This window comes from Armigeres subalbatus, chromosome 2, assembly GCF_024139115.2.
Source record: "Armigeres subalbatus isolate Guangzhou_Male chromosome 2, GZ_Asu_2, whole genome shotgun sequence".
Lineage (NCBI taxonomy): Eukaryota > Metazoa > Arthropoda > Insecta > Diptera > Culicidae > Armigeres > Armigeres subalbatus.
In genome coordinates, this window is record NC_085140.1 from 147,466,528 (window position 1) to 147,488,675 (window position 22,148).

At 43.1% G+C, this 22,148-nt stretch overlaps 1 protein-coding gene across 5 annotated transcripts in view; it reads left to right on the plus strand.

Annotated features, from left to right (window-relative positions):
• LOC134210979 (uncharacterized) overlaps positions 1–22,148 on the plus strand; it is a 331,489-nt gene that overhangs the window by 210,941 nt on the left and 98,400 nt on the right. For all 5 annotated transcript variants that reach the window (XM_062687456.1, XM_062687455.1, XM_062687459.1 and 2 more), the window contains 2 exons: positions 16,285–16,408; positions 18,265–18,988. In XM_062687456.1, the coding sequence (XP_062543440.1) occupies positions 16,285–16,408; positions 18,265–18,988 (848 nt within the window). The remainder of the gene's footprint in view (positions 1–16,284; positions 16,409–18,264; positions 18,989–22,148) is intronic.

Genomic DNA, 22,148 nt, shown 5'->3' on the forward strand with positions numbered 1-22,148 from the left:
CACACGAAAGTTCTATGAGAAGTTAAACCGTTCACGTAAGGGCCACGTGCCACAGCCTGATATGTGTAAGGACATAAACGAGCGTGAGGTGATCCAAAGGTGGCGGCAGCACTACGAAGAGCACCTGAATGGCGATGTGGCAGACGAAGATGGCGGTATGGTGATGGACCTGGGAGAACGCGCGCAGGACATAATTCTACCGGCTCCGGATCTCCAGGAAATCCAGGAGGAGATTGGCCGGCTGAAGAACAACAAAGCCCCTGGGGTTGACCAACTACCAGGAGAGCTATTTAAACACGGTGGTGAGGCACTGGGTAGAGCGCTGCACTGGGTCATTACCAAGATTTGGGAGGAGGAAGTTTTGCCGCAGGAGTGGATGGAAGGTGTCGTGTGTCCCATCTACAAAAAGGGCGATAAGCTGGATTGTAGCAACTACCGCGCAATCACATTGCTGAACGCCGCCTACAAGGTACTCTCCCAAATTTTATGCCGTCGACTAGCACCAACTGCAAGGGAGTTCGTGGGGCAGTACCAGGCGGGTTTTATGGGCGAACGCTCCACCACGGACCAGGTGTTCGCCATTCGCCAAGTACTGCAGAAATGCCGCGAATACAACGTGCCCACACATCATCTATTCATCGACTTCAAAGCCGCATATGATACAATCGATCGGGACCAGCTATGGCAGCTAATGCACGAACACGGTTTTCCGGATAAACTGACACGATTGATCAAAGCGACGATGGATCGGGTGATGTGCGTAGTTCGAGTTTCAGGGGCATTCTCGAGTCCCTTCGAAACCCGCAGAGGGTTACGGCAAGGTGATGGTCTTTCGTGTTTGCTATTCAACATCGCTTTGGAAGGGTAATACGAAGAGCAGGGATTAACACGAGTGGTACAATTTTCAATAAGTCCGTCCAGCTATTTGGTTTCGCCGACGACATAGATATTATGGCACGTAACTTTGAGAAGATGGAGGAAGCCTACATCAGACTGAAGAGGGAAGCTAAGCGGATCGGACTAGTCATCAACACGTCGAAGACGAAGTACATGATAGGCAGAGGTTCAAGAGAAGACAATGTGAGCCACCCACCGCGAGTTTGCATCGGTGGTGACGAAATCGAGGTGGTAGAAGAATTTGTGTACTTGGGCTCACTGGTGACTGCCGAAAATGACACCAGCAGAGAAATTCGGAGACGCATAGTGGCTGGAAATCGTACGTACTTTGACTCCGCAAGACGCTCCGATCGAATAGAGTTCGCCGCCGTACCAAACTGACAATCTACAAAACGCTAATTAGACCGGTAGTCCTCTACGGACACGAGGCCTGGACGCTACTCGTGGAGGACCAACGCGCACTTGGAGATTTCGAAAGGAAAGTGCTGCGTACCATCTATGGTGGGGTGCAGATGGCGGACGGTACGTGGAGGAGGCGAATGAACCACGAATTGCATCAGCTGTTGGGAGAACCATCCATCGTTCACACCGCGAAAATCGGACGACTGCGATGGGCCGGGCACGTAGCCAGAATGTCGAACAGTAACCCGGTGAAAATGGTTCTCGACAACGATCCGACGGGCACAAGAAGGCGAGGTGCGCAGCGGGCAAGGTGGATCGATCAGGTGGAAGATGACTTGCGGACCCTCCGTAGACTGCGTGGTTGGCGACGTGTAGCCATGGACCGAGCCGAATGGAGAAGACTCTTATATACCGCACAGGCCACTTCGGCCTTAGTCTGAATAAATAATAATAATAATAAAAGTGTAATCCAAAATAATACTTTATGAGGCAACAAACAAAGCTTTCAGTATGTGACCCGTCAGTTTAATAAATATAATTATGAATGAATTTGACAGAGCTGATCCTGGTTCCATAATCCACATCCGATGAATATTATTATAACTGTTGACTTTCTATCGATTGGAACGTTCCTCTTTTTCACACAGTTCTTCATTGACTTTTTTTATAATTCCCTTACATTCCCTTCACATATAAACCCCCCTCTGGCTATTGAATATTTCTCCTGATAACCTCCCTCGACTTAACGACTTCACTCATAGCGATAAATTTAAAAATCCAAATCCCACGAGTATCGTCCTAATCATTCCCATCACGTATCGCGCTGGAAGCTAGCCAATCAAATTCAAATCTGTTCGATTCCGTACACACCTCCATAAAATATGTGGCATCGTCCCCACCAGCTGTCGATTTCCCATCAATTGAGCTACTAACACGACCAAAAGCACATTGCTTTCCCCCCAGCACTCATCATTGCACTCTGTCATGGCGACAATTCTGAAGTTGTACTGCCGCCATGGGATGTGCTAAAATGACAGTTATTCACGGCGCGATTAAATTGGTACATCGTTCTGGTTTTATATTTCTTTATCCTTAGACCGCCTTCCCACCCCTCATCGGCGGAGGCAGTGGTAGGTAACCGCAAGGACATCGATAACGATTCATGTGGGCTTGCTTCAGAGAGCACCACACCACTGAATCGTCTGTCGTGTGTTATGTGCTTTTGTATCTTGGTTTCCTGATTCTTGGCTCTCCGAGGGTCGAGAACACGAGGAACAACCGCAAAAAGATTTGATGGAAAAGTTTAACTAGAAGCTCTTTTCTACTTGTTTAAAAGTTGTACAACATAAGTGGAAAGTGGATTTTCCACTAGGTTGATTCACTCAATTACTGTTCCCAAGTTAGTTTTCAAGTTGCTCTTTGTGAAACAAAAAAATTGAATTTGATGCTTGAGATGTTCCATAGTAAAACCTTTATGTGGAGCAACTATGAGAACTGACCAGCTCTTGTTCATATTGGTCACTTCTACATATTGGAAAGGTTTTGTATATTGGAATTTACATTGCTGAGTACGGATTATTTTCCGATACCACCGGGTTACAAATCAAATACGACCACTGTACAATTCGTAAAGTTTTTGTGCAAACCCTCAGCATATTCACACTCCCAAACGTGCTGGTCGGAAAGATATTTCATTTGCCCTGTGAACATTACTCAAGCTTAGTGGGCATAACAGAACGGCTAGGGATCTGCTATATCTAGTCAATTTCCTGAGTATAGAGTTAAGCCATAAAAAGGAACGAAACGAAAGCACATGTGAATAAGTTCTCGAAGCGGATTGAACGAACGGACAATCCACCGAAAGATAACTCGATAATCAGACCCAAAAATAGTAAAGTAGAGGCTCCAACGGTTTTGCTTTTCTCCAACACATTCCTTCCGCCATCGCTGTTTTATTTCTCTTGTGGGAATCGTGCTTATAAAAATTTATGGAAGCTAAAAGCGAATCGGTAACCGGAATCCAGCAGACGCGAGGAGAATTGCAGCATCTCCAGCCGACGGACCCAGTGATATCCTGGCGCTTGTTGCGGCACGTGTGGCAAAAGCCCTAAATTTAGCCATTAGCCGGCCCGTCGGCGTCTTGTCCGGATAAAGAACACTCGAGCTGTAGCATCATACAGAGGTGAAATCTTCAAAGCTTGGAAAGAATTTGATATCGAACATAAATGGTGCGAAGTGAAACAAAACGAAAGCATAACGATATTATTGGGCACTTAGAGCAGACAAAAGCGCGTAATTTGGAATTTATGGGAAATTCGGCTATATTAGGCATGAAGGCGCTGAAAAGGTAATTTCGGTAATCTTCGATGAAAGTGATGATTTGAGCAAATATTTTATGATGAAGGGTACAGCTGAATGCCCTTCGTTAGGTATTTTTACTCAACAATTAAAAAACAATATTGCAGCAAAATGGAGCCATTATTTGCGGTTAACAAAACCATGCAGAAGGTGGCTGAATTCAATTCCCGGTCCACTCTTGTAAATGTTATCAATTTCCCTGGGAATAAGAGTACCGTCGTGCGGTGCTTCTTTTGACAAATCGTGGGCTATTTTGGACATTTTGAAACAAGAATTTTGACGTAAACTACTATCAAATTTCCATTTTTACCATTTGACTGTCTTGGTGATAGTTATATGTTCGGGGCGCCCGACAGTATTATTGTCAGCCACATGATATGCAGTCGACTTTTTACATCTCGATGTTGAAGGGACCATCGATATGAGGAGAGATCGAAGATTCGAAGAAACATTGAGATGGGTTATTATTTATTTAACTTTTATCAAACAGGTAACACAAAATCAACAATTTGACGCCACAATACACGGTTCGAGGAAACATCTTTCCATCCTCGATTGCGCCCCACGCTCGCCAAGTTGTTCTGCACCTGGTCATCCCACCTCGCTCGCTGTGTTCCACGCCTTCTTGTATCTTCCCGCGTAAGTAACTTTCTGGATACTGGGTTCGCCGTAGAGTTGTGCGAGCTTGTGGTTTATTGGGGAAAGGTCTTTTGGGCGAAACTCATTCAGTCGAAAGCCATTTGACCGAATGTCACTGGCCTAAAGTCATTTGGCCGAAAGAGTCATTTAGCCGAAAGAGTCATTTGGCAGAAAAGGGTCATTTGACTGAATTTGGAAAGTGAGAAATATGGTGTGAAAAGTGAGATGTCTCACTTCACTTATTTTCCACCTCTCACAGTGAAAATGATTAGTGCGAAGTGAGAAGTCAGACGTTTCGAGATTTTTCGCAGTGATGAGTGAGAAATTAGAAGTGAGAATCTATTCTCACTTCTCATTCCTCACTTCTCACTGTAATTTCTTTCTTGCACACCACCAAAGCACTATGGGGCCTCCCCATACAAACAGGTGGACAAAAATATTTTCTTCCTTCGTTCGAGCTTATATGATGTTTTTGATGTTGCCATAACAGGGAAATAATGTTAGGCAACAATGTCAGTCATTTCGCGACTAACTTTTGAAAAGGGCCTAATAGTTTGACTCTTTAACAAAAAAAAACCCTGATTAATCCACCTAGCGGTGTTGGTGCCTTTCTCGTGCAAAAAATATGGGTGTTTTTAGCGTGTTTTGCGCATAGAAAATAGTATTTTGGCCATAACTTCTGATCCCATAGTCCAATCTGCCCAGTTTTCAATAGCGAACAATGGGACAGGATTCTCAGTCGAATGGAACTTGCTGCGAGTAATTCGGCCAATACTCAGTTCCAAAAAGTTTGTCTACAAATTTTTGTACACATACACACATACACACACACACATACATACATACATACATACATACACACAAAAATACATCACCTCAATTCGTCGAGTTGAGTCGATTGGTATATAATACTATGGGTCTCCGAGCCTTCTATCAAAAGTTTGCTTTTGGAGTGATCATATAGCCTTTACGTATACTTAGTATACGAGAAAGGCAAAAATATAAATCTCCAAACGACATTGAATTTTTATTCGTAAAATACCAGAAACAAATATTGATTGATTTCCATTGGCTTTTATCGATGAGATCGAACTACCTAAGCTCAAAGTTGAAGGGAGGATGTTTACAAAGCACGATGAAGCTCATAATTGAAAGTTATCGCAAGCGAGCGACAAATATGGACTTGTATAGAAGCTAAAACGTAAGTAGAGGGCCATTGGAGAACAACACGAAATTGAAATTGCTGTTTTTTTTCTAATCAATTTATTTGAGGCTCATTTATTTTATACAAAACTTCACGGAGCCGATAGGCTGATTGAATAACAAAGTTATACTAACTAAATAGCATTTTTTCGCGCTTTTTTGCGAGCCGCATACTTTTCTTGTTCTCGCAGATCCTCCTCCTTCTTCTTCCGTTGCTCCTCAGCATAGTCTCGTAGCTTTTTTTTCTCTGTATAATTCAGAATACCCTTGCATTCGTACCACAATTGGTCAGTTTTATTTTTGAATACGATTTTCGTTGAATCCTGGTCTTCTTCTGTTTCCTTCTGAATTTCCTCGTCTAGGACTTCGATTGTTTCTCCTTCGATAACTTCCTCTTCGGCACCTTCTTCATTTTCCTGGGTTGCTGACTCCGTTTACTTCGCAGAGGACATGCATCTTTGCGATGCCCTTCCTTTCGGCACTCAAAACACTTATTCCTTAGGTCCTCGTAGAAGATCCTTCCTCTGTGATTCGCAATTTCCAGCGACGGCGGTATTTCATGTTTCACATCGATAAACACTCCTCGTACACCCGTGTACAAGTGATCCAGGCCCAAATCCACTGGGAATTTTTCGCGGATTGAATACTCCACTGTACCGTATTGTCCGAGTAACAAAGATACATCATCGTCCGGTATTTCTGGAGGAAGGTCAAACACCCGAACATATCTTGCTTCCCGGAAAAAACATCCGAACTTCCACAGCTTTTCCGCTCGAATACCGAAACTTTAGCGGAACACGATTTTCCTTAGTGCATCCTGCATGGCTTCCGTGGTGATGAATTTTACGAATAAATACCGGTCTTCAGTCGTTTTGTAAACAATTTCCATAAGATTAACATCAGTGTCTAACTGTTTCACAAAACCGTCAATCTCAACCCATGTTGGACGGGAAGCGGAAAGCGGAAAACGGAATTGCACCGTATTCACAAACATCATGCGATTGTTCTTCTTTTGCATCCGCGTACACCACAAGGCAGCAATGAACGTTCGACCGAATTGATCCACACACAAAAGGCTAAACACTTCTGTTCGGTACCTACAGTACCTATTATCGTGTGAAGACAACTTTTTTGTTCGTCCGATTGCAACAACGGCAAAATACAGACTGAAATCGCTGTTATTTTGCCTAACGTCTACCCAGGAATGGCTTGGCTGATAGCGTGGGAACTATCTTACCAAGTCAGGGAAAATAACAGCGATTTCAACCTGTTCATATGTTGTTCGGCGTTCGGAGACAGTTTTTGCGATCAGTGGTGTTTTTCAAATATTCCTACAAATCGGCGCTACTTATTGGAAGTTTCCACGCAACAATTCACACGTTCCTACTTGGACCAAACGATCTAATACGAACCGTGTTTGTCATTGTTTTGCCAATGAATTATTGGCAGTGGCTGATTTTCTACTCGCCGCAGCCACATCCAGGCGCTATAGTATATGCACAAAATAGCCAGCAAGAGTTAACCGCCAGAAATTTGTATGGCGAAAGACATCTAACGCTGGTTTTCTCAAAATTAGGAACTTCTCATGAAAAACTATTTGGTACCGGTTATGAGGGATGGTGTCCGCTACTACGCCTACCAAATATTTTTTCGATTAAAGTGCTTAATTTTGAGAAATCGAGCCTTAGATGCCTTTCGCCATACTGTTTTCATAAAGTTAACTCCTAGTGTGCCGCTGTAAGCACGCTCAAAGCAGTCGATTCATTGGATTCCTTGTTTATTAGGTTTCATCACCGGGAGTTTATTAGGTTTCATCACCGGGAGAAACTTATTGATTGATTTTCATTGGCTTTTATCGGTGAGATCGAACTGCCTAAGCCTCAAGTAAAAGGGAGCATTTTTACAAAGCACGATGAAGCACAGAAAGAATCGGCTGCTTTGAGCCTGCTTACAGCGGCACACTAGGAGTTAACTTTCTAAAATCAGTATGGCGAAAGGCATCTAAGGTTCGATTTCTCAAAATTAAGCACCTTCATCGAAAAAATATTTGGTAGGCGTAGTAGCGGACACCATTCTTCATAACCGGTACCAAATAGTTTTTCATGAAAAGTTCCTAATTTTGAGAAAACCACGTTAGATGTCTTTCGCCATACAAATTTCTGGCGGTTAACTAATACTGACAATTTGCGCATATACGATAACGCCTGGATGTGGAAGCGGCGGGTAGAAAATCGAGCGAAAAGTATGAAATTGTATAGAAGTTGAAACGTAACTAATACCTCAAAACCCTGATTGATCCACCTAGCGGTGTTTGTGCTTTTCTCGTACATTAAATACACTAAAAAAAATTAGTGATAATTTCTTAGCGTATTTTTTTGTATATCAATCGTATTTTGGCCATAACTTTTGATACCATAGTTCAATAGAAAACAATGGGACAGGATTCCCCGTCGAATGCAACTATAATTACAAACAAATCGAATCAAGATAAGTGCCTGAAGGATGAGTGAGTTTTATTTTGCGCACATACATACACACACGCACATGTTATCATGGCTTGTTATGATTCGGAACAAATTTTGCCTTTCTTTTATCGTTGTTCGTTATCTATTGAGAGTGATTCTGCAAACCCTCCCAAGTAGCACACGCAACATCTTTCTAAAAGCACCTTGTTTCTATTCAGTTTCATTAAAGGCATTGGGAAAACATCAAAGCACGAAAAAGTTGCATCAAGATGTCAAAAACTTTCGAATTGTGATCAATGTTTCATTAATATTGCAATGCAGTACGTGTTTGACATTTGGAAACAAACAAACAAAGAATACTGCACTTCATGTTGCAAACACGAAACAAAATCATTATGTTGTATATTTTTTACCATATAAATTCAATGCGTCTTTCCAAATTTAATATTAAATTAAGTTGCAGATAAGTTGAATGTGTCTTCATGTTTAACCCTTTATAAGGCAAACGAATCTAAACAATAAATTTCACCCTTGAAAAAGGCCAAAATACGGCCAAGGCCAAGTACGAGACACTGAAGATGCCTTACTGTTGAGGTCGAAATACGTATCTGTCAAGATAAAATTAAGTGGTGGAATTTCAATGGGATTGTACAAACTCGTCTTATGACAAGGGAAAATTCCAATATTTGTTCGTAAATTACCACATATAACGAATCCAGTAAAAAATGTAAATATCGTGCTGTTTAGCATGCATTTTGTCAAGACATTATGAACGGTACCTTATTATAATAGTTTCGTCATGGCTAGCTATGATATTTTGTGTGCTTCGACTCGAACAATGTAATGTAATTTTGGGATATTCTGGGTGTTGGCGAACGTACGCCAGCGCGCCTCTACTATTTTGGCCTCTCTATGTGATCGGTCGCTGTACCCCTCGCCGATAGGTACCTTAAGCAGGTATGACGGAATGACAGATTCCACACGGTGACATCGGTGAGTCCGTACATGAAGTAAGAGAAAAAGAAGAACAAATATGCTAGAGAAAAATGCAGGTCATGTCGTAAATACGATAGATGTTTAAAGAGAAGCAGTGAAGTTTATTATTATACGGTGAATATTTGTTATTTTAGCTATCTAGTGAACTTGGCAGGTATTTGCGAGCCCATTGAAATATGAATTCCTATTGAAAAATTCTAATTTAGTTTAATCCAGTTATCAGGAGTGAAACCTAAAATTATATACTTGCACTTAACCTAAATTTCCCATTGGAGCTTATGAACTAGATTGGTAAACCATAGAACTACCTAAAAATCATACAATTACTAAAATCTACTCTAATATTATAGTACGGAGAAATAGTACGTTTGAAGTGCAGGCCTGAATACGAATCCGACATAGACATTAGACTGGTTCACGAACTGACATTGACTGGACACAGAAACGGGACTAAACGTGAGTTACACTGAATCTTTATTACCTTATTCGCTATGAGACTTAATTGGGAAAACTATATATATATAAATTATGTACACTACAACGAGTTCCTACAATTGCAGGAAAATAATAACTCCCCTTACCGTAAACCCCAAGCAACGGTCGTTTTATTCCGGGGTTATTATTTTGGAAAACTTCCCCTGTTGGCAATTTCCAACAATTTATTATTTTCGTTTATATACGAAAACGAATTTCGCGTCAAATCCGAATCGGTCATGTCAAGTCGAACCCTACGGTCGGGAAGAGTGGTTGGTGAGGTAAAAAGTGCAAATCTAGGTGCAAATGGTGGTGTGCAAGTGGTGGTCACGGCTGATCCGGAGGAGTCTCATCCCGGAAGAACATGCCAGGTGTGTCGTGGACTGGATTCAGCCGAAATGGTGCAATGCGACGTGTGTTCTAAATGGCATCACTTCCAGTGTGTAGGAGTCACGCAGCAGATAGAGAATTTTCCTGGAGTTGTGCCAAATGCGAATCTGCGAAAGGTGTCCAGGAAACCAGTTCTACTGCGGCTTTTCTTCAGCAACGAGGTGGTCCATCGTCCAAATCGAACCAGCAGCATCCACAGCAACGACATCAGCCGCAGCGACCTGAGATAACAGCTAGTCAACTAGGTTTATCGCTTGCCGCCAACGAGTCAAACCAACCCAAGGGAGCAGATCAAGCACCGTTCGTCACTTCGCTGCAGTGGATTGTGTCTCCGTCTCGAAACGGAACCAAGGCCTCATCGGTGTCTTCAAGTCGATCTTCACAAGCTCTCGCTAAGCTAAAGCTTCAAATGCTGGAAGACATGCGGAACGTCGAGCGGTGTGAAGCAGAGCGACAACGAGCAATCGCAGCGGAGGAAGCTAAAAAGGAAAGGGCATTCCTGGAGCAGAAATATCAACTGTTGGAGCAAGCTATGAGTGAAAATGGCTCGCCTAAGTATGGATCAATGAGCAGAACGCAGAACTGGATCGCATCTACTAACGCGGCCCGCGGTGTGCCCACCACCTCTAATGTTGAGAGCCAGATCGAACCGACCATGCACGCTGGTAAAATGCAACTATGGAACCCAGCAGTTGCACGGATTGGTAGTACTCGCTCATCACTACCAGAGCCTAATCCCCCTGATCCATTCCCAGCACCGGAGTCCATGCTGAGCTACAACGTAGATCCACCGGCTTTGAGTGCCGGAATGCAACAGTTAGCTCTCGGGACAGCTCCGTTACAGGAACAGTATCAACCCATCCCAAGAGTTGAACCTTCGCGAAGGTTTTCCATGGCACAGTTGCCTTATTCAGGTAGAGTGGCTGCACCTACCATCGTCCACAGCTCGGAAGTAGATCCGTTGCATCGGTTCTCACGTAACCCACCGGTTCCAGAGTATCAACGATTCGTCCCAGTCTCGAACCGGCATTCGGTTCATCAGCAAAATCATCCTCATTCATCTACGTTGCGAGGCCAGCAATTCTACAACCAAGATCAAGAGGAAGTAGCTGAACCATACCCGATCTCCCGCCAGCAGTTGGCCGCCCGACAAGCCGTTTCAAAAGATCTTCCAACCTTCTCTGGAAATCCAGAAGAGTGGCCTCTGTTCCTATCCACCTTCAACAGCACCACTACCCTGTGCGGATTCACCAAAGAGGAGAATATCGTTCGATTGCAGCGAAGCTTGAAGGGTCGAGCGCATGAAGCAGTCAAAAGCCGGCTGCTACATCCATCGAACGTCAACGGAGTTATGTCAACGCTCAAAATGCTATTCGGACAGCCGGAGGTGATCGTTCATTCGATGATGTCGAAAATCAACTCCCTTCCATCATTAAAAGAAGACAAATTAGAAACCATCGTAGATTTCGCCGTCAGCGTTGAAAACTTCTGCGCAACCGTGGACGCATGTGGATTGGAAGAATACTTCTACAATATGACCTTCCTCCACCAACTCGTCAACAAGCTTCCACCATCGATCAAGTTGAATTGGGCGCAGTATCGACTATCGCTTCCCACGGTTAATTTACCGTCTTTCAGCAGGTGGCTCTACACTCTAGCAGAAGCTGCTAGTGCTGTTAGTATACCGAACACCACATGCGAATTCAAAGCTATGCGTAACGACTCACGTACAGCCAAGAAGAGCAACACTTTCGTCAACGCTCACACCGAGGAAGCCTCAAAAAGGCATCGTTTTACAGCGCCATCCAACGCGAAAACTGCAGCCGATAGCTGCCTAGTTTGCAAAGGAAGCTGCAAATCGATCACCAAATGCAAACGTTTCCTGGAGTTCTCTCGCGATTCTCGCTGGGCGACGGTTCGAGATCTAGGCCTCTGTCGCCGGTGTCTACGCCAACATAAGGGTGGATGTCAAGCCAAATTGTGTGGGAAGAATGGCTGCGAGTTGAAGCATCACGAATTGCTGCATAACGAGCAGAAGAACACATCGCTGCCGTTGAATACTGTATCGACCGACACAAGAAAATTATCGCCGAACCCGCGTCATGAACCTATATCAGCTCCGAACTTGGGCGAGCACGGATGTCATGCACATCGGATTACCACTAGTCAGGTGTTGTTCCACTACCTACCCGTAGTGCTGCACGGTAAACACCGATCAATCGAAACATTCGCCTTCCTGGACGACGGGTCCGAGCTCACTTTGCTCGACAAGGAACTTGCGGATGAGCTGCAACTTGAGGGAGATGCGGCCCCGCTATGCTTGCTTTGGACTGGAGGAGCGAAACGTCGTGAGGACGACTCAAAGAGTGTCAAGCTTGAGATAGGGTCAAAACACGACTCCAAGATGTACACCATGCAAGGAGTGCGCACAGTTGCTGAATTACTCCTTCCGACTCAGTCTCTCAATGTCGAAGAGTTGTCTGAGCTATATCAACATCTCAAAGGTCTTCCGATCACCTCCTACCAAGATGTCCGGCCAAGAATTCTCATCGGAATGAAGGATCAACACCTCAGCCTTGTTAAAAAGAGCCGCGAGGGAGCGCTGCACGAGCCGATCGCTGTTAAAACCCGGCTAGGCTGGACAATTTGTGGTGGAGGGAGTCACAACAACGCCACCAATTTAGTACACTCTGTGTTTCACATCTGCGCCTGCGGCCCGTCTTCGGACGAGGACCTACATAAAATGATGAAGGAATACTTCGCAGTAGACAGCCTGGGAGTTGTTCAGCCGAAGAAACGTCTCGTATCGGCAGAAGAAGAACGAGCGCAGAATCTACTCGAAAGTCGCACAGTGCTGAAGGGGAATCGCTACGAAACTGGCTTGTTGTGGCGCTACGACAATATTCGGCTGCCAGACAGTTTTCCGATGGCCCTCCGGCGACTGCAGTGCCTCAAGAAGAGAATGGATAATGACTTCCAACTGGCGGACGCCTTCAACAAGAAGATCATCGATTTCGTCCAAAAGGGCTATACGAGGAAGGTGACCGATGAAGAACGTTCCCAAAATTTCCATCGGACGTGGTATCTACCTATATTTCCGGTAACGAACACCAATAAGCCAGGCAAGATCCGAATGGTGTGGGACGCCGCTGCAGTAGCCCACGGAATATCCCTAAACTCCGCGCTACTCAAAGGACCAGATCAACTCAGCGAGCTGTTTACCATACTGGTACAATTCCGTGAAGGCCGGGTTGCTCTAACTGGAGAGACAACACCGGCCAACAAAACGACAAATGCTGCGTGTACTTATGTCCGTGTTCGATCCGCTAGGGTTAATTGCCCAATTTCTAATGTATTTGAAAATACTGCTTCAGGAAGTCTGGCGCTCCGGCATCGGCTGGGATGACCAAGTAAACGAAACCATTTTCGAAAGATGGCAAACCTGGCTCAAAGTCCTTCCTACAATCGAAAAGATCAGCATTCCTCGGTGCTACATCAGCGAGTCAAGCATCCACTACGGAGACATACAGCTTCACACGTTCGTGGATGCAAGTGAAAACGGTATTGCGGCTACCTGCTACTTACGATTCAAACATCAGGATGTTGTCGAGTGCAAAATTGTCGCCGCCAAAACCCGAGTCGCGCCGTTGAAATTCCTCTCTATACCTCGCCTAGAGCTTCAGGCGGCCCTGATCGGCTCTCGACCTGCCCGAACACTCTCCGAAGCCCTCACGATTCACATTACCTGTCGTTTCTTCTGGTCTGACTCCCAAGATGTCCTGTGCTGGATCAGATCGGACCACCGCCGTTACTCATCATTTGTAGCGTTTCGGGTTAGCGAAATTCTCGAGCTGACGGAGATGACTGAATGGAGGTACGTTCCCACCGATCTGAACGTTGCGGATGATGGAACAAAATGGAAAGGACTTCCAAATCTGAAGCCCCAAGCGAGATGGTTCAATGGCCCACAATTTCTGTATCTCGCCGAAGACCATTGGCCACGCACGTCGAAAGGCTCAGGCACCACCGACCTCGAACTCCGTCCTAGTGCAATGGCACACTTCACCGCATCCGATCCCATCGTACAAGTGAACGATTTCTCCAATTGGGGTCGATTAGTTCGAGTAATTGCGTTTGTGCAACGTTTCTCCAATAATTGCAAATTGAAGCGCTTGAAGAAGTCTATAACAAGCTGCCCTCTTTCCAGCTCAGAAATAAGCTTGGCTGAATCATATCTACTACGCCAGGCACAGTTGGAAAGTTATCCCGATGAAGTCACTCTTCTCCAACGATCGCAGGATGAGCCGACGCTGCCGCTTAAAACACCGTTACCAAAAGCAAGTCCGCTGCACCAAAAATAATCTTAGCTGGACCAGAATGGAGTTTTGCGAATGCTAGGCCGCATCACCAACTGCGATTACGCAACTGAAGACGCCAAAAATCCAATTATCCTTCCACGTGACCACCCAACCACCAAATTGATTATTGCACATTTCCACCAAAAATTCCACCATCAGAACCACGAGACCGTAATCAACGAAATTCGACAGAAATACAGTATTCCGAAGCTACGCACAACCTTCACCAATGTCCGAAATAACTGCCAACGCTGCAAAAATCACCGAGTCATCCCAAGAGTACCGATCATGGCAGATATACCAGCAGCTCGACTTCATGCCTTCACACGCTCCTTCACCCATGTCGGCGTGGATTTTTTCGGACCATACGAGATCGTCGTCGGTCGCCGAGCAGAAAAGCGTTGGGGTATGCTGGCCACTTGCCTTACGACCCGCGCAATTCATATTGAGGTCGCCCATTCACTAAGCACTGATTCATGCGTTATGGCGCTGAGAAACTTTATATCGCGAAGGGGGAGACCTAGAACCTTTCACAGCGATCGAGGTACGAATTTCGTCGGGGCCAACCGAGAAATCAAAGCAGCGGAGAGTACTGTCGATCATGAAGAAATGATGAAGGAGTTTGTGGATGCAGAAACCAGTTGGCATTTTCTTCCTCCTTCCTCGCCGCATATGGGCGGCAGTTGGGAGCGCCTCATCGGCTGCGTGAAAAAGAATTTGCTAGCCATTCTCCGAACAAGAAACTTGACCGATGAAGTGCTGCGGAATCTGTTAACAGAAGTGGAGAACACCGTCAACTCCCGACCTCTGACACATGTTCCTATAGAAGACGACTCAGCACCAGCTTTAACACCCAACCATTTCCTACTTGGGTCGTCTAATGGAGTGAAACCACTGTGTGCTATGGATGATAGCGCTACGACATCGTTCAACGTTTTGACAACTCACATTGTTTCCTGTGATGGTGCAATCAAGTAACCCGAGTACAAAACTTCATGATCGTATGGTTTTTATTGTGAGTCAACATGCAGTCAATTCGAAGTGTTGGATGGTGCTGTGGTTGAGTGAAGGACTATCAACCACAAAGATCCATAAATCGAATCCAGTTTTATATTTTTATTTTATTTTCTTCTGCTGTAGTATTTAGCAACATTATTGCAATTTTACTGCAATCAAAGGATGTTTCCGTAAGCTCCACCTCTTGCGCTTTTTAGATTGCAAGAGAGTTATAATTAATGGCACATACGCAAAGATTGTTTCCTTGTTGCAACACAGTGAAATGTTCAGTAGTGAAACAATTTGTGCTGCACTGTTCATCAGTTACACTGAAACTAATTTGAATACCACGTCTCTTGATTTTTTTTCAAGTCTTTCGCTGACATGTCCAACATTGAATCACGGTTTATCTGGACAACATCTCACCGATCCTATTCACTGCAATCCCTCGCTTAAAGATAACATTCACGTTCATCCGAATAGCGATTTTTCCATTCTTCCACCCTTCTCGAGCACGGAAAATGGATACCAACCCTTATAAACCAGATAGTAGCAGCGCTTGTCTCGGTCGTGATCCACATATCTAACCGAACAGACACGAACTGACTGACGTGATTTACGACGAGTTTTTAAGAAATTAAATTAGGAACAGTAGGTAGTAGAGTAGAACTGTATCAGCCATTCAGGTGGAACTTTTCCCCCAAATTAGTTTTCACCTCGTTTGTTGCTATCCCTTTCCGCTTCTCCTTCGGAATGTAATGGAATGCTTTCCATTTACAGAAGCAGTGATTTTCCCGGACCAGTTTGTTGCTACAACTGACTTCGGAGGTATTTTATCGATTTCACGACTTCCGGTCGGCATCCTTTCGACGGTAAACGATAGAAGCACACCGGTTTCATCTCTAGCTAAATAATTAATTGATACAAATTTGTCGAAAAATGGTCTCGATATTGAGATTTATAGAGAAACCATTAAAACGGAACAGCCAACAGAGTTGTGGGTAGCAGATGGCAAAGTTGCTTCCCAGTGATAATGTACGGCGCCTGGTGTGGTTTTGGGGTCATTTCTCATGATTATCGTGTTCTGTTCCATTATTCCGTTGCAGCTCGAACTTCGGCATTTTGACCGCGCAAAATGGACACGCCAAAGGAGTATCGTATCAAACCGAGGGCAGCACCACCATTGGGAGCCCTGCACGAAGAAGCGAAGTGTCGCCCATACAGAATCATGTAAGTAAATCATATCTCCTATAACAATTGATCCGCTGACTTTCACTATTGATAACATAATAACGGAATGCAAAAACCGATCTAATCGAAAAGCTAAAAATGAACCAAACGCAAAATATCCAAGGCCATTTTTAGGATTTTTAATTTAAAAAGGAAATTATTTTAAATTTTCACGGGAAATTCTTCCGAAGTTCATCCGCATTTTCATGAGACAATTTTGCGAATTCTCAAAGGGGAAATTCGTGTTTCAACCGATTTTTGTGTTTTTTTTATTTGAGAAACAAACCATTGACTTTCCAATACAAACTATTCTGAGTTTCCACAGAAAAAAATCTTCGGAATTTCCTCGGATGTACCTATTTAGAAATGTTCAAAGAAATTTATTCGAAACTTTCGCGAAAAACCCAGAAAATGAACAAATGTTTTTCCGGCATCTTGCTGTTGGAGATATGTGCCTTTGAAAAATGGGATGAGATTGTTTTGAGATTTGACTCTAAAGAGTTTCACTTTAATGCATTCACATGCTTCAATGATTTCAACACTGCGGTAGAACTTTGTCAGTTGCTGAAATTTTAAAAACATCCGCAATAGTACCGTATTAAACATATTGAATTTCTTTATCTCACTCCACCGTGTTCTTGTAATCGCAAGTCAAAGTTTATCGAGAGCATCTGCAAGGAAAACCGCTATAAGGTTCACAACAAGTTTCCGTTTTGTTAGAAATTTATTACACGAAACCAGAGGTAACAATCTCCGGGGATCAACCGTACCTGACACCCATGGTGAGTCACTTTTCACCTGAAACATCGCCTTGAAATTCTTAAACTCGAGTCCAAGTTCTCCGCCGTTTAAAAATATGTTTCACGGCAGCAACGAGCATGCGAAACTTTAAAACGGTTTTAAAGTTCCAAAAGAGCACCGCTACTTCTTATGCTGTGCTGACTTGCAATAACCCATTGGTGGTGAAACTTTCGCCGAACGTTTGCAGCCCGGTAGGAAGCAGGCAGGACCCGAAACATTGCATCTACAATTTCTACCCACCGAAGCCCAGCAGCCGGTTTCATCTCGCCAGAGAGCAAGCGATTCGGTGGTTACCGTTCCGGATGTGCGCAAAGCGCGAATACATAAGCAAAAATATTATTCTTTCATCCGGTTAAAAGTTTTACTGGAAAACTGCTTCTCCAGAAAGGAAACTACAGTAAAATAGAGGTGGGGTAAAAAGAAAAATGAATGGTTCACGTGGCTATGAAACAACTTTTCTCGTTCATTAACTGAACCTCCTATTAAATTTAATGAATCTCACTAAAATTGGACATTAAGTAGTTATATTATGCTCAGAATACAAGCTTGCAAAAAGAAATTTCTGTTAATTCACATATATCATAATTTTAAGAAATAGATCATTTTTTAGCCAAATAATAAATATTGATATTTTGTTTGAATCGTCATAATTTTTAAAAATCCTTTCATAGAATGGAATAGTGCTAGTGAATACTAAAGGAGCTTCCATTTTTTTAACCATCAAAATTCTATTTGCATACTCAAAATAGGGCTTTTTGAATGAGATATAAACACACAAATAAGTTAAAACTGCCAAAAACACCCAATCTATTGGGATTAGCACGTAGTTTTGCGTAAAGTGGAAGAATATGATTTTCTGACTATCACATTTTTTGAGAAAGGTAAAAATACAGCCGAGGTGTGCACAAACATTAAACTTATTCAACATAAACGTTCCAGGTGCTCGTGAAGCTATTTACGAAGCATCATAGTTGAAAGAATTTTTTTTAATATGCTTGCTTATAAAGCGATAGTCATTAAAATATACTCCCCATTCGATTTCACTTCCGTTTCAGACAACAAGTCGCCGCGGTTGGCAATCGCCCAGTCAGGACAGCGTCCCCCCACTGTCACCAAAATCCGATGATAATCACCACTATCAACTGCAGCACAGTATCCGAAGTCCCCCAGCGGTGGCTATTTACGGCAATGGAACGTTACCCGCAGGGACTGCAAATCAGTACACGCTAAGTCCGTATAGCTGCAGCAGCAGCAGCAGTGCCAACGTCAACGGATACATTCCGTACCATCAATCTCAGTCCGGACAGCAGCAGTGCGCTATATCCTCACCGAGAAGTATTCTGAAGAACGGCTTCCACACGCTTGAGCCGGGCTACGGAGGTGCCGGCAGTGGAAACTATTCCAAAAGCGTCGACAGCAACTACTCGGACACGATGTACGGGATGAAGGAAGACGGCTATCGAAAATCAGGGCCACCCGGAGGTGGCGGAGTAATGACGGGTAACGTGACAGCCCGTAATGGGAGCTACGGCAATGTGATGGTGAATTCGTTGAATTATTCCACTGCGACCAGTTCGAGTAACGAGCTGCTGGAGGATTTGCAACAAATCGAGCACAGCAGAATGAAACGAGGTCAACACATCAAAATCAGTTCCAGTTCGTCATCTTCGATAAACTCCAACAACAATCTGGTGAACAACAACAGTATTATTGGAAGCAATGGCAACACGTACAATAATAACAATGGCTTCGAGATTCAGCAGCGTGGTGTTTGTGAAGGTAAGATGATAACCAGCTTATGACGAAAATGAAAATATGTTCTTATTCTAATTATTGAGTGTCAGAATATCTTACAGATCTAAGAAACTTTCAAAATCTGAATAAGGCCGTTACAAATATTTAATTAAAATTATGTCGTACTGGTCTTCGTAAGGCCAGGGGGGAGAGATAATAAATAATAAATATTAAAATGAAAAAATCAACACAACCCCTCGGGTTTAATAAAGACTGTATTGAAAATCCTCAAAATCATTCAAATTATTTTTTGTCGTTTTCTCAAAATATTATCGCAAAAAAATCCGAGGAGGGGGGAGACATAATTGTTTTTCAATATTTCTATCGGCCTTATATCCTTTTTTATAAATTCTATATATTTTCATAATATTTCCATAAAATCCATATTTTTTCAATGATATCTAAAAGTTCATAAAAAGTGATAGTGATAGAACATACATGTTAAAACAGTACAAATCTGTTATGGTCGGAATTACTGTAGTTCGACGAAGGATCAAGATTGAATAATAGAAATTGTGGGGGAAACTATGAATGTAATTAATTAGCCATTAGTTAGAGAAGAGACTAATAATTTTACAAATAATGAGCTTTCGTTTATTCCAAAAAATATAACGACTTGGTTTCAAGCTGCAGCGTAGCTTAAAAAATGCACTGCTTTTTCAACAACCCGGAAAAATCTGAAAACCAGGGGTGGCATTGCGCATCTAGAATCGAATCTCTCAATTCGTACGTTTTAGCACTGAATTCTCAAAAGCAGCGGCATTAGGGTGGGTGTACCAATTGTCGCCACACATAAGAACAACTAAATTTTAAAAAATAAGTAAAAGGCATGTGGGTGGACTTTATATATCAAGCGAAAGGTTTTACTTCCTGCTCCTTAGAACATCTGTGAAAACCACAATAAAATTTGTTATAATCATCAAAATTGATTAATTCATAATAGGAACGCATGCACCAGTTGTGGCACTATTCTTAATTTTGGTTCCTTATTTGGCAAATCCCATTGTTTTCTTATGGGACTGACCAAATAGGGACCACTAGTGTGACAACTGGTGCAAAGGACGTCAAAAATTAAGCAAAATCATTTTTTACAATTATGTTTTGCTTGTTTTGGAGGAGATCAAAGGTTTTATCGTATCGTATGAATATGCTTTATCGATATGAACTTGGTTTGCAGTGATTTGATTGGCAATTTGGCATATAAAGCACTAGTGCGACAACTTATGCTATAGCCACAACTGGTACATCTAGCCTATATATTTCGTTCGTCTTCATCCATTCGCAGTATGTACCAGATTTCGAATCGTGCCGTACTAGCTCATGGTTCATGGAGTATGTTCTGTCAAACGGGATGTAAACACAGAAAATAAGATATATTGCTTTTCTCACCGAAGAATAAACTACCGTGCAAATTTGTCGAAGTACCAAAACAAATGCTCACACGTCCAATTGTATAAAAATTAGCGAAAGCACAATCCAAACATCATTCTTGCACCTTATTTCACACCCCAAACAGCTCTTTCTTGCAGTGGATACGTCATCCATATATGGAGAAGTTGGTGGGAACATATTTTGGTGGAACAATAAAAGTGATATGGAAGTAGTTATCCGCACAAACGAAGAAAAACTAAAGACAATGGAAGAAAATATGAATATGGTGAACAACAAATTTGAAAAGGTACTACAAGCCTACCATGATGAAAACCAGAGAAGAAAAACTGCAGAGGACGAACTTGTAAACTCAAGGAAATCAATACTAAACTCGAACACACTTTGAAACTCTATGGATACAAACCAACATCTAAGCATGCTAGAAGTGTTGAAAATTCAGCAGAGTTTGCAGAAATCGCTCTCAATAGATAACGAACAACGATAAAAGAGAGGCAAAAACTGTTCCGAATCATAACAAGCCATGATAACAAATTTATCAAACTTGTATACAAGTGCGAAAAAATAGAATCGGATAGGAAGCCCCACAGAAAAATGATGATTCTCGCTTTGTTTTCGTTCATTTCGTGTTGGTTACTGCCAGAGTGTAAAATAATCGAAAATGTTTGGTGAAGTCCACCTTTCTTCATTTGTCAGTTTACCTCCAGACACATTCATAGTCGGCTCTGGACTGTCAATATTCGGTGGAATATTAGTCATTGAATATTTATGCACCATTTACAAATTGATAAATTATCTGAAATCTGAACACGTTTTAAATGAGTAAAGTAATTTATCACATAAAACTAAATCCGATTTTCATCCGTGAGGCACTTCTAACGGTAAACATCAACATAAACAATGCTAAATATGTTTTTTTTTTTGGATTCCGTGCCGATAGTTCGAACGAGCCAGACGTGTGTGCTGTGTCTCATCGCGGATTGTGTTCGGTAGTGAAAAGGCTATTGTGTTGTGCTCCTACCTACGGATCCAAGGCGATCGCTGTCGGCGAGTGAAGTAGCTGCTTCTGGCGACGCCAGTGAAGCAGGCTATTGTTATTGCTGCTACCAACAGCAGCAGGGGCAGATAAGTAGAAACGTTTTTATTGTTCTCCCATCTGCTTGATTTGGAGTGGAAGTTTTTTTTCTGATTAGCTATTAGTCTTAACTTAACATAAGCAAAATCATCCTTCCACCTTGCGGGGTGAGAATGGAGACAGAGACTGTGGAAGGTAACGGGCCTCCAAAAGATGCAGGGCGCACACGATTGTACCATGCGGCTTCGCCTGGGCCTTGGGTTGTTTACTTTCGGCAGAAAGTAAAGAGCCTAGATTTTCTGGGCATAAAACGAGATTTGACGCGTCGTTTTACGAAGCTTGAATTCAGCCAAATCAACAGGAACAAACTACGCATCACCGCACCTACATACCAGGTGGCGAATGAAATTGCTGGCGACAGGGCGTACAATGTTGAATATTTAGTTTATGTGCCCTCGCGGGAGGTCGAGATAGAAGGCGTAATCAACGCAGCGAGCTTGACTTGCAAGGATGTGCTTGCAGGGAAAGGTCGCCTAAAGAACGCCCTGCAATCTACCGTGGATATTCTGGACTGCAAGGAATTGCATTCAGCAGCCACGGTAGATGGCAAAAAGGTTTATTCCAAGTCAGGCTCGCTTCGGGTGACATTCGCCGGTTCGATGCTTCCAAAGTATGTCGATA